This window comes from Lactuca sativa, chromosome 7 (assembly GCF_002870075.4).
Source record: "Lactuca sativa cultivar Salinas chromosome 7, Lsat_Salinas_v11, whole genome shotgun sequence".
Lineage (NCBI taxonomy): Eukaryota > Viridiplantae > Streptophyta > Magnoliopsida > Asterales > Asteraceae > Lactuca > Lactuca sativa.
The window spans coordinates 113,153,038-113,167,308 of NC_056629.2; the positions used below are offsets into that span (position 1 = coordinate 113,153,038).

Sequence of the window (14,271 nt, forward strand, 5' to 3'; positions counted from 1 at the left end):
CATACAGAGAGATAAGTGGGAGAGATTTCATATTCTCAGAGAGATTTGGGAGAGATTTGACATTCTTGGAGAGATTTCTCATACAAAGAGATATATTGGAGAGATTTCACATACTTAGAGAGATTTGGGAGAGATTTGACATTCTTGGAGAGATTTCTCATACAAAGAGATACTCCCTCCGTCCCAAAATAATAGTCCACAGACAAAAAACACACAGTTTAAGAAAACATTAATTACCATTAACTTTATTAAATGAAATGACAATCTTACCCTTATGTTGCATTTAATTCTATGGTAATTGCATTTAATTTTATGGTAATTTAACTAATAATGAAGGGTATTATGGTAAAAGACATATTTATTTTTAGAAGTAGGCAATTATTTTGGGACAAACCAAAAAGGAAACATGGACTATTAATATGGGACGGAGGGAGTATATGGGAGAGATTTCACATACTTAGAGAGATTTGGGAGAGATTTGACATTCTTGGAGAGATTTCTCATACAAAGAGATATATGGGAGAGATTCCACATACTTAGAGAGATTTGGGAGAGATTTGACATTCTTGGAGAGATTTCTCATACAAAGAGATATATGGGAGAGATTTCACATACGTAGAGAGATTTGGGAGAGATTTGACATACTTGGAGAGATTTTTGATAAGAAGAGATAGAGTGAAAACGATTGAGAGCAGTTTCGTGTGTGACGAATGTGAGTGTCCGGCTTCGCAATGCAAGGTCCGTAGACCCCGTTATGCCATGTTTTAGGATCTTACACACTCCCTATGAGTATGCAACATTGTTTTGTTGTTCTTGTTCATTGTTTAGCACTAAGGTTAAAGAAATTTAAACACACGAACTTTCCAAGTGATGTTTTCTCATTAAGATAGTGAGTTATGCAGAAATTACATAATATAAACCCTATTATACAAGGTTTAATTGAGTTGACCAGTTTGACTCGTTGACCTTGTCCGGCTTAGACTTGACCCGAATTTGACTATTGTCACACCATCCCCCCGTTAGAGGGAATTTCGTCCCGAAATTTACGCTTTGGCCAGGACTTTAAGGGTTTAGGAAAAGATGCGGGTACTTTTGTTTCATTTGGTCTTCGCGCTCCCAGGTGAACTCAGGTCCTCGTTTAGCGTTCCATCGAACCTTCACGATGGGAATACGACTTTGTTTCGTTCTTTTGACCTCGCGATCCATAATCTCAACTGGCTCCTCTACGAAGTGGAGATTTTCGTTAACTTCGATCTCGTCGAGATGTATTACAAGTGTCTCGTCGGACACACACTTCTTCAGGTTTGATACGTGAAAGGTGGGATGTACCTTATCGAGTTCTTGAGGTAATCGAAGTTTGTACGCCACAGGACCAATCCTGGCGAGGATTTCGAACGGTCCAATGTACCTCGGGTTTAGTTTCCCACGTTTACCGAAACGTATCATTCCTTTCCAAGGAGAAACTTTTAGTAATACTCGATCACCAACCTGGAATTCCAAAGGTTTGCGTCGCTTATCCGCGTAACTCTTTTGCCGATCTCGGGAGGCCTTCAGCCTTTCTCGGATTTGAACAATCTTTTCTGTGGTCTCCCTTATGATTTCAAGACCAGTAAGGGTGCTATTAGGGACTTGCCCCCTAGCTATCTGAGTATCCCCCACTTCAGCCCAACATAGGGGTGATCTGCACTTGCGACCGTAGAGGGCTTCGAATGGAGCGACTTTAATGCTGGTGTGATAGCTGTTATTGTAGGAGAATTCAATCAGCGGCAAATGGGTATCCCACGCTTTACCAAAGTCTATCACACATGCTCTCAACATGTCTTCTAAGGTTTGTATAGTGCGCTCGCTTTGCCCTTCGGTTTGTGGATGGTAGGCCGTACTCATCTCTAGCCTAGTTCCCAAGGATTTCTGCAGGGACTGCCAAAATCGCGAAGTGAACCTACTATCTCGGTCTGAGATAATAGATATTGGTACACCATGCAGTCGCACAATCTCCTTGATGTATATCCTGGTTAACTTCTCCATCTTGTCGGTTTCCTTTATTGGCAGGAAGTGCGCAGACTTGGTCAATCTGTCTACGATTACCCATATAGTGTCAAACCCGCCTAAAGTCTTAGGCAACTTGGTTATGAAGTCCATGGTTATCCGTTCCCACTTCCATTCCGGTATATCAGGCTGTTGTAGTAGTCCTGAGGGTTTCTGGTATTCCACCTTGACCTTGGCGCAAGTCAGACACTTGCCCACATAAGTAGCAATCTCGGCTTTCATATTCGGCCACCAGTATAACTTTTTGAGGTCTAGATACGTCTTGTCTGACCCTGGATGGATGGAGTATCGAGTCTTGTGTGCTTCATTCATGACCACGTCTCGGATCCCACCGAACTTCGGTGTCCAGATTCGGTTATTGAGATAACGAGTTCCATCATCCTTGACTTCTAAGTTCTTATCCATTCCCCTTAATGCCTCACCTGCCACATTCTCTGGTTTCAAGGCTTCTAGTTGGGCTTCCCTGATTTGCGTGGTCAGGTGGGAATGGATGGTCATGGTTAAGGATCTTACTCAGCGGTCCAAGTATTCCTTCCTGCTTAGGGCATCAGCCACTACATTGGCCTTACCCGGGTGGTAGCGAATTTCGCACTCATAGTCGTTTAGCAGTTCAACCCATCTCCGTTGCCGCATGTTGAGCTCTTTTTGATTGAGGATATGCTGAAGACTTTTGTGATCGGTGAAGATGGTGCATTTTGTGCCGTAGAGGTAGTGTCTCCAGATTTTTAAGGCGAACACTACCGCCCCCAGTTCAAGGTCATGGGTAGTGTAATTAACTTCGTGTGTTTTAAGTTGTCTTGACGCGTAGGCGATGACTTTCCCTCTCTGCATGAGCACGCATCCGAGGCCTTGATTTGAAGAATCGCAATATACCACGAAGTCATCAGTTCCTTTTGGAAGAGACAAAACTGGTGCGCTGCATAGGGCTTGTTTTAATGTCTGGAAATCGGCTTCTTGTTTATCTCCCCACTTAAATACCACACCTTTTTGAGTCAGGGTGGTGAGTGGTTTGGCGATCTTGGAGAAGTTTTGTATGAATCTTCGGTAGTAGCCGGTGAGCCCTAAAAATTGTCGAATTTCCGTCGGCGTTGTAGGTGCTGACCAGTTTTTGATAGCTTTGATTTTAGCGGGATCCACGTGTATCCCCTTCTTGCTAACCACATGGCCAAGAAAATTCACTTCTCTAATCCAGAATTCGCATTTAGAGAATTTGGCGTATAGCTTCTCAGCCCTCAGTGTTTCCAAGATTAGCCGGAGATGTTGACGGTGCTCTTCCTCGCTTCGGGAGTAGATTAAAATATCGTCGATGAACACAATCACGAATTTGTCTAAGTAGGGTCGACACACTCGATTCATCAGGTCCATAAATACTGCCGGTGCGTTCGTTAATCCGAAGGGCATTACCACAAACTCATAGTGCCCGTAGCGAGTTCTGAACGCAGTCTTGGGAATATCCTCTTCTTGAACTCGTAGTTGATGATAACCCGACCTCAGGTCGATTTTTGAAAAGTAGCTTGCTCCTTGGAGTTGGTCGAAGAGGTCATCGATTCGGGGTAGGGGATATCGGTTCTTGATAGTGAGTTTGTTTAGCTCCCGGTAGTCTATGCACATGCGAAAAGATCCGTCCTTCTTCTTTACAAACAGGACCGGTGCTCCCCAGGGTGAGAAGCTTGGCCTGATGAATCCTTTGCTCAACAGTTCATTTAACTGGCTGGAAAGTTCTTGCATTTCTGCCGGTGCTAAGCGGTATGGAGCCTTGGCGACGGGGGTAGCTCCTGGGATTAAGTCGATCCGGAATTCGACTTGTCGTGCGAAGGGTACACCTGGGAGATCTTCGGGGAATACATCGGGATAGTTGCACACCTCGGGAATGTCGTTGATATCCTTCACCCCTTGTTTCGTATCTACTACGTGGGCTAGAAATGCGTGGTACTCCTTTCGGAGATACTTTTGGGCCTTGACGCAAGAGATGACTTGCAAATTTGAATTGGGTTTGTCGCCATAGATGAAGAGGGTTTCGCCATTCGGCAGATTAAGGCGAACGGCCCTTTCGTAACATAGAATGTCGGCACGATGGGAACTTAACCAATCCATACCGATGATTATGTCAAAGCATTTTATTGTGACCGACATCAGGTCTACTTTAAACGAATGGTTGTCTAGAGTGAGGGTACACCCTGAGTATATATCATTAGTGTGCTCTTCTTTCCCATTAGCCATTTCTACTACGTATGTATCTTTTAATGAATGAGGGGTTTGTTTTAGTAATTGTTTGAATTCATGGCTCACAAAACTCCTCTCTGCTCCATTATCAAATAGTACGCATGCATATGTGTTATTGAGGAGAAACGTACCAGAAACCACCGAGGGATCCTTGACTGCTTCTCCATGTCCCATCGTCAGGACTTTCCCTACACCTCCAGCATTGGTGTTTCGTGCTTTTGGGCAGTTTCTTTTGAAGTGCCCTACCTCTCCACATCCGTAACAGGTTTGACTTGCTCCGGTGTTGCGGCTGGGGCAACTTGAGGGGCGGATTGGGCTGGCACTTTACAAAATCGAGCAGTGTGCCCCTTCCGATTGCAATTTTTGCAGTACATTTCCCGACAAGCACCGGTATGGTGGAAGTTGCACTTGTTGCACTTGGGAAGAGTTCCTGCGTATTGCTTTGGTGGTGCTGGAGCGGTAGCAGTAGTGGCTGCACGGATAGCAACAGTCTGTTGCTTCTTTGTGGGGTCCTGCACCGGTTGTTTCTTTTTATTGTTCTAGAACTTCCTCTTGTTGTTCCCTCCTTTTGTTTGGTCGGTGGTGGCGACCATGATGCCACGGCTGGCCCTATGATCGATAAGTTGTTGTGCCAATTCCTTGGCACTTTCAAAGGTAGTAGGTTTCGAGGCCAAAACACTATCATGAATCTGGGATGATAGCCCCCATAGGTATCGTTCTACCTTTTTCTCCTCCGGAGTGACCATTGCAGGACAGAGGAGTGCTAGGTCATTGAATCGGGTGGTATAAGCTTCGAGATCCGTCCCCGACATCTTGAGATTCCACAGTTCCTCTTCGAGTTTTTGTATTTCTCCCCTCGGGCAATACTCCTTTAACATCAACGCTTTTAAGTTTTCCCAGCCTATGGAGTTAGCCACTGCAGGAGTAAGTGACTTAACTCGGCCATTCCACCAAGTAAGAGCTTTTCTTGTGAAAGTGAATGCCGCATACTTGACTTTGCTCGCTTCGGGACAAGCACAGATTTCGAAGACTACTTCGGTCCTTTCAAACCATTACATCAGCGCTATGACGCCCCCGCTTCCGTCGAAAGGATCGGGTTTGCCATTAGTGAAGTCTTTGTACGAACACTCCTTAGTGCGCCCCGTGCTGTCCCCCTGATTCGAGTTAGTATTCCTGGATCCGGAACCGCCGGAACCATTTGTACCCATTTGCGACATTGCTGCCGCCACGGCTGCTGTTACTGCAGCCTGAAACATCACAGGATCAAACTCCGGAGGTGGTGGCGGAGGGGGTGGTGCTGAGTTTCCGGAAGGTCTTGGTCTTTTCCTTGGTGGCATGGTTCTGACACAAAAAAAAAAGAAAGACTTATCGGTAAGACTTCAATGGTGATAACGAGTCGAGCGTTACTTGTTTCATCTCAATTGTATTTTGTCCGAGTTTACTAATTTAGAAGGCAATTCGTCGGAAAGTTTATGCAATTAAACTTATGAATTAAATAGTGTTGACCCGAGCGGAGTCATGTGTTTGGTTCGTGTCAGCATCTAAGGAAGTAAAATACATGCCACATTCATTGATAATTTGTTAGTACATATTGTTTTGAGAAATTTGGCCTCAAAAGGGCCTACATTACATCATAATAAAAGATAAAGTTTTGGCAGTACAAAAGCCCCTTTGACTAGTGTGATCACTTAGTCGCGAGGTCAACCTATTCACAAAAAGGAGTAGCACCAACGCATACTCGAAATCCTAGATTTATAACAAAATATAAGTAGCGCGAACACTACTCGTGGCGGGTAGCATCTGGTCCATGGTGGCCCTGGGATGAGGTCGAGGCCCCCTAAAGTTCCGCAATCCGGCGTTCGGCCGCGATCACTCTCTCCTCGAGAGCTGCGTGCCTTCTCCTGGTACTCCCTTACCTCCGCTCGAGCAGCGGTAAGTTCCTCGATGATTTGGTCCAATGGATAGAAGTCCCTCTCCAAATCTCGGGTGCGTGCATCGGTGGCTGCCGTAATAGCGCTGAGAGTTCGAACCTGGTCTGCCATTTCCCTACTCTGGTTCCCCAAGTTCGTGATGTGCTGGGTCATAACGGGGAGAGCTCTGTCAGCCGGTCCCCCGTGACTGAGGTCATAGTAACCTCGTTGTTCGCCATAGGGTGACCTCTGGCGTTGTTGCCGGCTCCACCTCTCGATCATGGTTGCCAAACGGGGCTCAGGCCCGTTGTGCCCCCAGCGGTTTGCAGGTACCCTCGCAATGTAAGGAGGGTTGAAGACTTCCTCCTCTGGCTCTTCTTCACCTTCATCCTCATCCATGTCCACCTCGTCGTCTTCCTCTTCTTCTTCTTCTTCGTCGTCTACCTCCTCTTCTTCTTCTTCGGGCTCTTCTTCGGGATCCTCTTCGGGATCCTCTTCAATCAGCTCTTCGGGCTCTTCCTCAATCCAGCCGGCATTTCCCTGGTTGGGAAAGTATGGGTCTCCTGGTAGGTGAAATCCTGCCATGTCGTCTGCACGAGAATAGAGGGGTAAGAAACAGATAGCGGTAGATATTAATAATATTGCGATATAACAACATACAAATACTCCTATAGTATTTTAAATGTTTAGATTTGGTTCTTATAACACTCTTTGTAGGGTAAAGTTAGGTTATTAGACTTGTTGCCCTCCTACGACTATCCCCCGATATGAGTAAGTCACTTCCTGGACTAATATAGTTGATCAGGCTATATCCTTCCCAAAACTGATTACTCATACCAAGGCATACTCGTAGCGTTCAACTCCTCTTCTTTTAGTTTATGTTCTTCTAGTTATGACACTACGCGAGTATGCAATGCATGTAGGTATACTTTTAAACAAGAACTATTCGTTTTCTAAAAGTATAACCGGTTAGAATGTTTTAAAATCAGAGACTCTTAGTCCCAAATGTGTTTATAGTTTGTATATCCTATGTTGTTTGATATACTTAATTCACTATAAACCGTGCTCTGATACCAATCTGTCACACCCCCAAACCAAGGATGGCGGAAACGTCCGGGGGTGGAGGACTTCATGTGTAGTATCATAACAACAATGGCAATAGTGATGAAAGTAAACACAACCAACATATATATAATTGAATGAGTTACATCATTGTATGAATTATATGTTTCAAAATAAATTACAATATGTTGTCAAAATATGATAAGTTTGACGCCTCAACGCCCCATCCTCAAAAGTACTTTGTTACCTGTTTAGCGATTTCCTGAGAATACAAGTAGTTTGAAAAAGTGTCAACACAATGGTTGGTGAGTTCATAAGTTTTTGTATATAATTATGAAATAGCTTGTCTCGTAATTGCATAGCTGTTCTAGAAAAATCCGATATTTTCCTTAAAATGAATGTTGTATTCTTGGACCCAAATACTGAAACGTATGAGTAATTCTTCCTTATTTACATAAAATAACGTGAGTTTATTTCGATATAAACGCGTATGATATTAGTAATGGTTCGATTTCACCACGACGACCCGTACTTCCCAAACCAAGGCAACGTTGGATGGCTAGAGGAAGAACCAGAAGATGATCACCCAATCCCTTTGGATGATCACCATGCTGAGGGTTTTTCTGATAGTTCTGACTCGGAGCCTGAAGTCAACAACCTACCTCCAGTTGCTCAAAACCCAAACCTTAACCCCCGTCCCGCATTTCAAGGACCCACACCTCTGTGGGCCACAAACTTGAATAGGTGGAGTCAGGAACAGGGTCAACCTAAACCCTACAATGGAGACAAAAGCTTCTACAACCTCACTGAGGGAGGTTCTGCTGGCAGAGTCCTACCCATCATGGTTCGTAGGATTTCTCGGAACACGATACTAGGTCAATCAACTATCAATCGAGTCTTGGAGATTGACGCCAACTCTGGCGTTAACACAATCCGCATTCGCCAACTAGAGTCTGCTCATGAAAGGACTCTGGTCCGCAATGCGACTCTTCAGAGAGAACTTACTAAAACCCAAGCTGAAGTTAGGGAACTTCGAACTCAGCAAGTGAGAGCTAACAGACGTATAAGGGACATAGAACGCCTACTGTCGGGATCAAGAACTCATGCTAGCAGTTCTCGTCCCGGATAGAATCTCATCGACTCATCTTTTGGATATAACCTAGTTTATGTAAAAACTTTGGTCTAATTTCCTATCCTTGTAAATCTTAGACCTGTTAGGTCTTGATCTAGTCATAGTTCTGTCAAAATTTTCCTATCTTGGTTGTTGAAAGGCCTACTTCTAGGCCACTTTTCCCAAACTTGTTACATCTGTAATTCCAGTATTATTGACAGATATCTAATCAAATGGAAATTATTATCCAAATGCTATCAACTTCATTCAAACATATTATTCATTGTGTTGTTGGACTATAGAGAGTTAGTCCATGAGTGACTCTCATTATTCATTTATTCTTATCAATGTTGCCATCTTGTTAAACGTATAGTTAAAAGATGCCGCCTCGCAGAAACCCAAGGCGTAACCCTAATAATGAAACACCGATACCACCTCCTCCACCACCTCAACCTCCTCAACCACCTCCTCCTTTCTACACTTGTCACACCCCCAAACCAAGGATGGCGGAAACGTCCGGGGGTGGAGGACTTCATGTGTAGTATCATAACAACAATGGCAATAGTGATGAAAGTAAACACAACCAACATATATATAATTGAATGAGTTACATCATTGTATGAATTACATGTTTCAAAATCAATTACAATATGTTGTCAAAATATGATAAGTTTGACGCCTCAACGCCCCATCCTCAAAAGTACTTTGTTACCTGTTTAGCGATTTCCTGAGAATACAAGTAGTTTGAAAAAGTGTCAACACAATGGTTGGTGAGTTCATAAGTTTTTGTATATAATTATGAAATAGCTTGTCTCGTAATTGCATAGCTGTTCTAGAAAAATCCGATATTTTCCTTAAAATGAATGTTGTATTCCTGGACCCAAATACTGAAACGTATGAGTAATCTTCCTTATTTACAGAAAATAACGTGAGTTTATTTCGATATGAACGCGTATGATATTAGTAAAATTCTCGTAAATTCTTAAGTTTGTTAATACTTTCCGTGAGTTATTATAACCATACTTGACATAGACGGCCTCGTAATGCGACGTTCTTCAGGCGTCGCCGTTAAATGACACTTGTCACCACAGACCTGCCGGTCTAGCTGTTGCAAGCAGCTCTGGTGTGGGTTTGTCAAACCCAATATAGATCTATACACAACTATCACGTTCTCCCTACAAGAGACTCTGGTTACAATTTACAGGACTTTTCGACTTTGTTACTTTGGAAGTAACCCGAAGGGAATGACTCACAAATTTATTCATTAACAGATTTACGTGAACTAAACTGAAAACCCTTGGTAAATAAGTTTGAGAAGTAAATGATACATAAACTATACCTATTATAGTTTATCCAAGACGTTTGTAATGTATAAGAATTCTTTTATGAATGCTTTAATGGTATGAATCCATAAACTATGCTCATTATAGTTTAATATACGTGTTCTAAATAAATGAATAATCATATCATGAATGACTATATTTCAGTTTATGATGATAAACTAACAAGGTAACACATTCAATATTTAGAACTTATCGTTATACACTTTGCTCAACATAATACAAAGTGTTATGAAAGTTATAAGCTGTTAACAAATTTTCAATCTTTCTACACTGTTTTTGAAAAGTCATAGAAAAATCATACGAAGTTGAAAACTAAATCCTTAAATTCTGAGAGTTCCCAAAATGTGTCTAGTTTACTCATAATTTTTATCATGATTTTTAATGACCTACAACTTGGGTGAAAAAGTCCATAATTACAGACTGGTCCGGATTGGTGTTTGAAATGATAGGCAGTTTTGTAAAAATCACCATAAATTGTAGAAACATCGTATGGAGATGTGCAAGTAGTCATTTTAAAGCTAAGAACTGGAACTACTTACATCTAAAACAGTTTTTCAAACAAAAATGTTTAAGTTGTCCAAAACAGTTCGTGAATGGAGTCCAACTTTTCTGATGAAAGCTGTTAGAAAATTTTAGTTATGTTCTTGGTGTTTTAACTTGTATTCCCCCCCTAAAAACTTAAGAAAACATAAAAATGTAGGGGTATGAACTCACCTTGAGTGATTTCAGTAGGTAAGTGTTGAAGAAGAGAAGTGTTCAACCCAAGAACACTTGAAGAATCACTTGAAGATTCGAAGATCTAACAAGAATGTGATGATGTTTGTGTAAGAAATCTTTGATTTTGAGTAGGAGGATGTGTAATAATCATAAGAAAGATGATGATACTTACTAATTGTAGGAGAAGAGTCTTGGAGTATGCCTTGAAATTCTTGAATTAGAGAGAAAAAGATGAGAGAGTTTGGAGTGTGATTCTTGGTAAAAATGAGAGAATGATTAAAGTGTGAGGAGAGAGGATGGATGTTCCAGCCCTAAAACGTGGGAATAGTTGTAAATAGTGAGAAAGGACCTAGGAAATGACTAGGGATGGGCTGGTGGTGAATAGTGACATGGAGTGGGTATGGGAGTGGTTGCTTGTGTCATAGACATAAGTAAAGTCAACACTCTACCTTTGTACTTCACCCACTCTCTTTTGGATAAAGTTTTATCCTTAAAAATGTGATTAATTAATAGTTAAGGGTCCTTATATGTTAAAATAAAGTTTTGGGTGAAAATCCCATGTTAAAACAATTAAAAACGGGCCTAAAATGCGAATTTAGTCGAAAACCGGGAGAAAAAGCGTTCCCAGCGAGACCTCTCGGTCCTAGGCCGAGGTTCGGTCCCTAGGCCGAGGTTCGGTCCTTGCTGGTGCTGAGTCGGAAGCGAAAGGCGCGAGCCAGAAGCGAGAAGCGAAGGGCGAGGGTCCGTCCGAAGGTTCGGTTCGGTTCTTCTTCACCAGAAGGGTTCGATTCGGTTTTTCTTCATCAGAAGGTTCGGTTCGGTTTTTCTTCATCAGAAGGTTCGGTTCGGTTCTTCTTCATCAGAAGGTTCGGTTCGGTTTTTCTTCATCAGAAGGTTCGGTTCGGTTCTTCTTCATCAGAAGGTTCGGTTCGGTTCTTCTTCATCAGGAGGGTTCGGTTCCTAAGAGGACTTTCGGTTCCTAAGAGGGGTTTCGGTTCCTAAGAGGGGTTTCGGTTCCTTAAATCCGTTTTTCGCTTAGACTTCCGTTTTTGGGCTGTTTTCGCCAAATTCGAGGGTCGGGATGCTCCGAGTGATTATAGAAAGTTGGGAGAGATACTTAGAGAGATTTGGGAGAGATTTGACTGTAACAGCCCGAAATCTCAGGTATTGTTTAAATTATGTTTTTGGATGATTTAAGAGGGGACTCGGCGAGTTGGGGCCAAGACTCGCCGAGTAGGATCGCAGACTTGGTCGCGGGTCCGCGACTGGACTCGACGAGTCCAGATATGGACTCGGCGAGTCGACGCTGTTCAGCAGAAACCCTAACCGTTCAGTTTGAATCGTATATAACGCCTCTTAGGCCGTCATTTTCCGTCTTTTGATCGATTGAAAGGAACCCTAATCGTTGTGGACGTCTAGGGCAGGAGAGAAAGCTATTGGAACTTGGAGGAACTTGCTAGGCAAGAAGAAGAAGGAATTGGCCAAAGGAATATCAAGGAGGATCGAGTCCTGAGGTTTGGGGAACACAGAGGGAACGTTCTCAGGTAATACTCGGATCAATTCTGTTAGTTAATGTGTTTATGGACCTAGGGTTTATGAAAAACCCATTTAGTGATTAGATGGGTTATTATGTTATTACCCAGATGTTATACCCTCTGTAATGAGATGTTTAGAAGTCCAGAGAGTCCCATAGTTGTATATCTTGGGACCATACGTAATTCAGGAAGCAGTTGCTCGTCTGCATGGCATGGACTCGCCGAGTTGTTCTTCAGACTCGGCGAGTAGCATGAAGATTTACTGGGACTCGCCGAGTTATTCTTCAGACTCGGCGAGTGGAGTCGGGGTGGCCCCGCGATTCTTTCAAGGGTAACTCGTCGGGTCGAGGAGGGTACTCGACGAGTAGATAAGGAATCTCAGAAAGTTGAAAGACGTCTAGACTCGCCGAGTCGCCATGGGACTCGCCGAGTCCGGTCGAGCTGACCGTTGACCGTTGACCAGAGTTGACCTAAGTCTGACTTCTTAGGGATAGTCACCCTTAGAAGTTATAAGTGTTAATGAGATATGTGATGATTATAGGAAGGTTGTAGCTCGTCGGATTGTGCACGAGTGATTTCAGGAGTTGCTAGCTTTCAGCATTTACGAGGTGAGTCTTCTCACTATACTGTACCCGGAAGGGTTTGACTGTGTGACCGGAAGGTCGGACATGTTATGTGATATGTATGCTATATGTGGTAAGTTAATTGTTATGTGTGCTTATGTATGATATGTGGGCCGGAAGGCAATATGTTACGGGCCGGAAGGCGATTATGTTATGAGGACCGGAAGGTCAGGGCCTGGAAGGGCGTATGTGCGTAAGTGTATATTGGGGAACTCACTAAGCATTTATGCTTACAGTTGTTGTGCATGTATTTCAGGTACTAGCGAGGACCGTGGGAAGGCGCCGGCATGATCGATGCACACTGAAGTTGGTTTTTATGATCTTGGGATTTTGAATAATTGTATTGACTGAATAATTAACTATTTATGCCTTGTTTTTAATGAACACAATTATGTTTTAAAATGGAAAAATTTGTTTGGAAAATTTGAGTCGTTACAATTGGTATCAGAGCCTTGGTTTGAGGGATTCGGGTGCACCTTAGGGGGTAACTGAACTCAAACCGAGGATTTGAGGAAGCTTTTCAAATAAAGGCATAAACTTCTGTAAATGGTTTTATGGTAAGCAAGAAAGAAGCAGTGTGTACGATCAGTCAGCGCCCGAACGGTAAAGATCCCCAAAATACCTTACAATATTATATGATATGAATTGTTATGCATGCTAGAAGACTAGGTATTCATGATAGGACTAGAGTGGCCTGATTTGTGATGCCTTAGTCTAGGGAAGTTGCTTATATGAGATGCTTTGCTAGTATGCGGGTAGATAGAGCGTATCAGAAGTAGAGTACTCACTATCCGGAGTTTGGGGAGGAGGACTTGGGATGAACATTGATGCGGTGTGGTCGGTAGTATTGGGCCCGTACTACCGAGGACACCGGGTCAGTGGGAGGCCCAAGTAAGAATCCCTGGATATCTGGGACTGAGTAGGGTTGCGTATCGAGTACGATTATACTCAGTAGAATCTCTGATAGTTTTATGTTGTATTTCAGAGATATCATGGTTAGACCGCGTCACGGAGCAAGTACGAGCGGTGTGAGTGACGAGGATATTCGTCAGATGATCCACGAGGAGGTGGCGGCGGCGATCCGGGCTGAGATCCCGGAGATGTTTGGGTCTATCAAGACCACCCTGATGGAGACGTTCGACGAGCGGTACGCCGCATTGACTGAGGCTGCAACCGCTGCAGCTACCGCAGCTGTGGCCGCTGCTAGGCCACAGGGGGGTGATTCGTTGCTGTTCCGAGAGTTCAGCAACACGAAGCCACCAGAGTTCGATGGGACGCAGGATCCGATTGCTGCGATGAGGTGGATCGCAGATATAGAGGGGTGCTTCTACACTTGTTCATGCCCGGAGCACCTGAGGGTACGGTTCGCTTTGAACCAGCTCCGTCTGGGAGCAAAGGACTGGTGGAAGTTCGTGACGGCGAACTTCACTTTGGCAGAGACTGCGGCAGTTACATGGGAAGGGTTCACTACCATGTTCAGGGAGGAGTACGTTCCCCCGGTGGAGCGGGAACGATTGGTTCAGGAGTTCTTAACCCTCAAGCAGGGTACTGATTCGGTGGCGGCGATCACGCGGAAGTTCCATGAGAGGGCGATGTTTTGCCCCGAGCTGGTGGCCACAGAGCAGGCTCGGATGAGCCGGTACTTGGGTGTTCTGAGGAGGGAGATCCGGGAGTTTGTGTCAAACTCCACTTATCATACTT

At 43.7% G+C, this 14,271-nt stretch overlaps 1 protein-coding gene across 1 annotated transcript in view; it reads right to left on the reverse strand.

The window, feature by feature from the left end:
- Positions 1-1,080: 1,080 nt before the first annotated feature.
- The window catches only part of LOC128127309 (uncharacterized), a gene marked incomplete at its 3' end in the record, with an annotated part of 44,360 nt that continues 31,169 nt past the window's right edge, over positions 1,081-14,271 (reverse strand). The window contains exons 3-5 of the mRNA XM_052765769.1: positions 2,569-3,647; positions 1,312-2,370; positions 1,081-1,209 (exon numbers count right to left, since the gene is read on the reverse strand). Coding sequence (XP_052621729.1) covers positions 1,081-1,209; positions 1,312-2,370; positions 2,569-3,647 — 2,267 coding nt within the window. The remainder of the gene's footprint in view (positions 1,210-1,311; positions 2,371-2,568; positions 3,648-14,271) is intronic.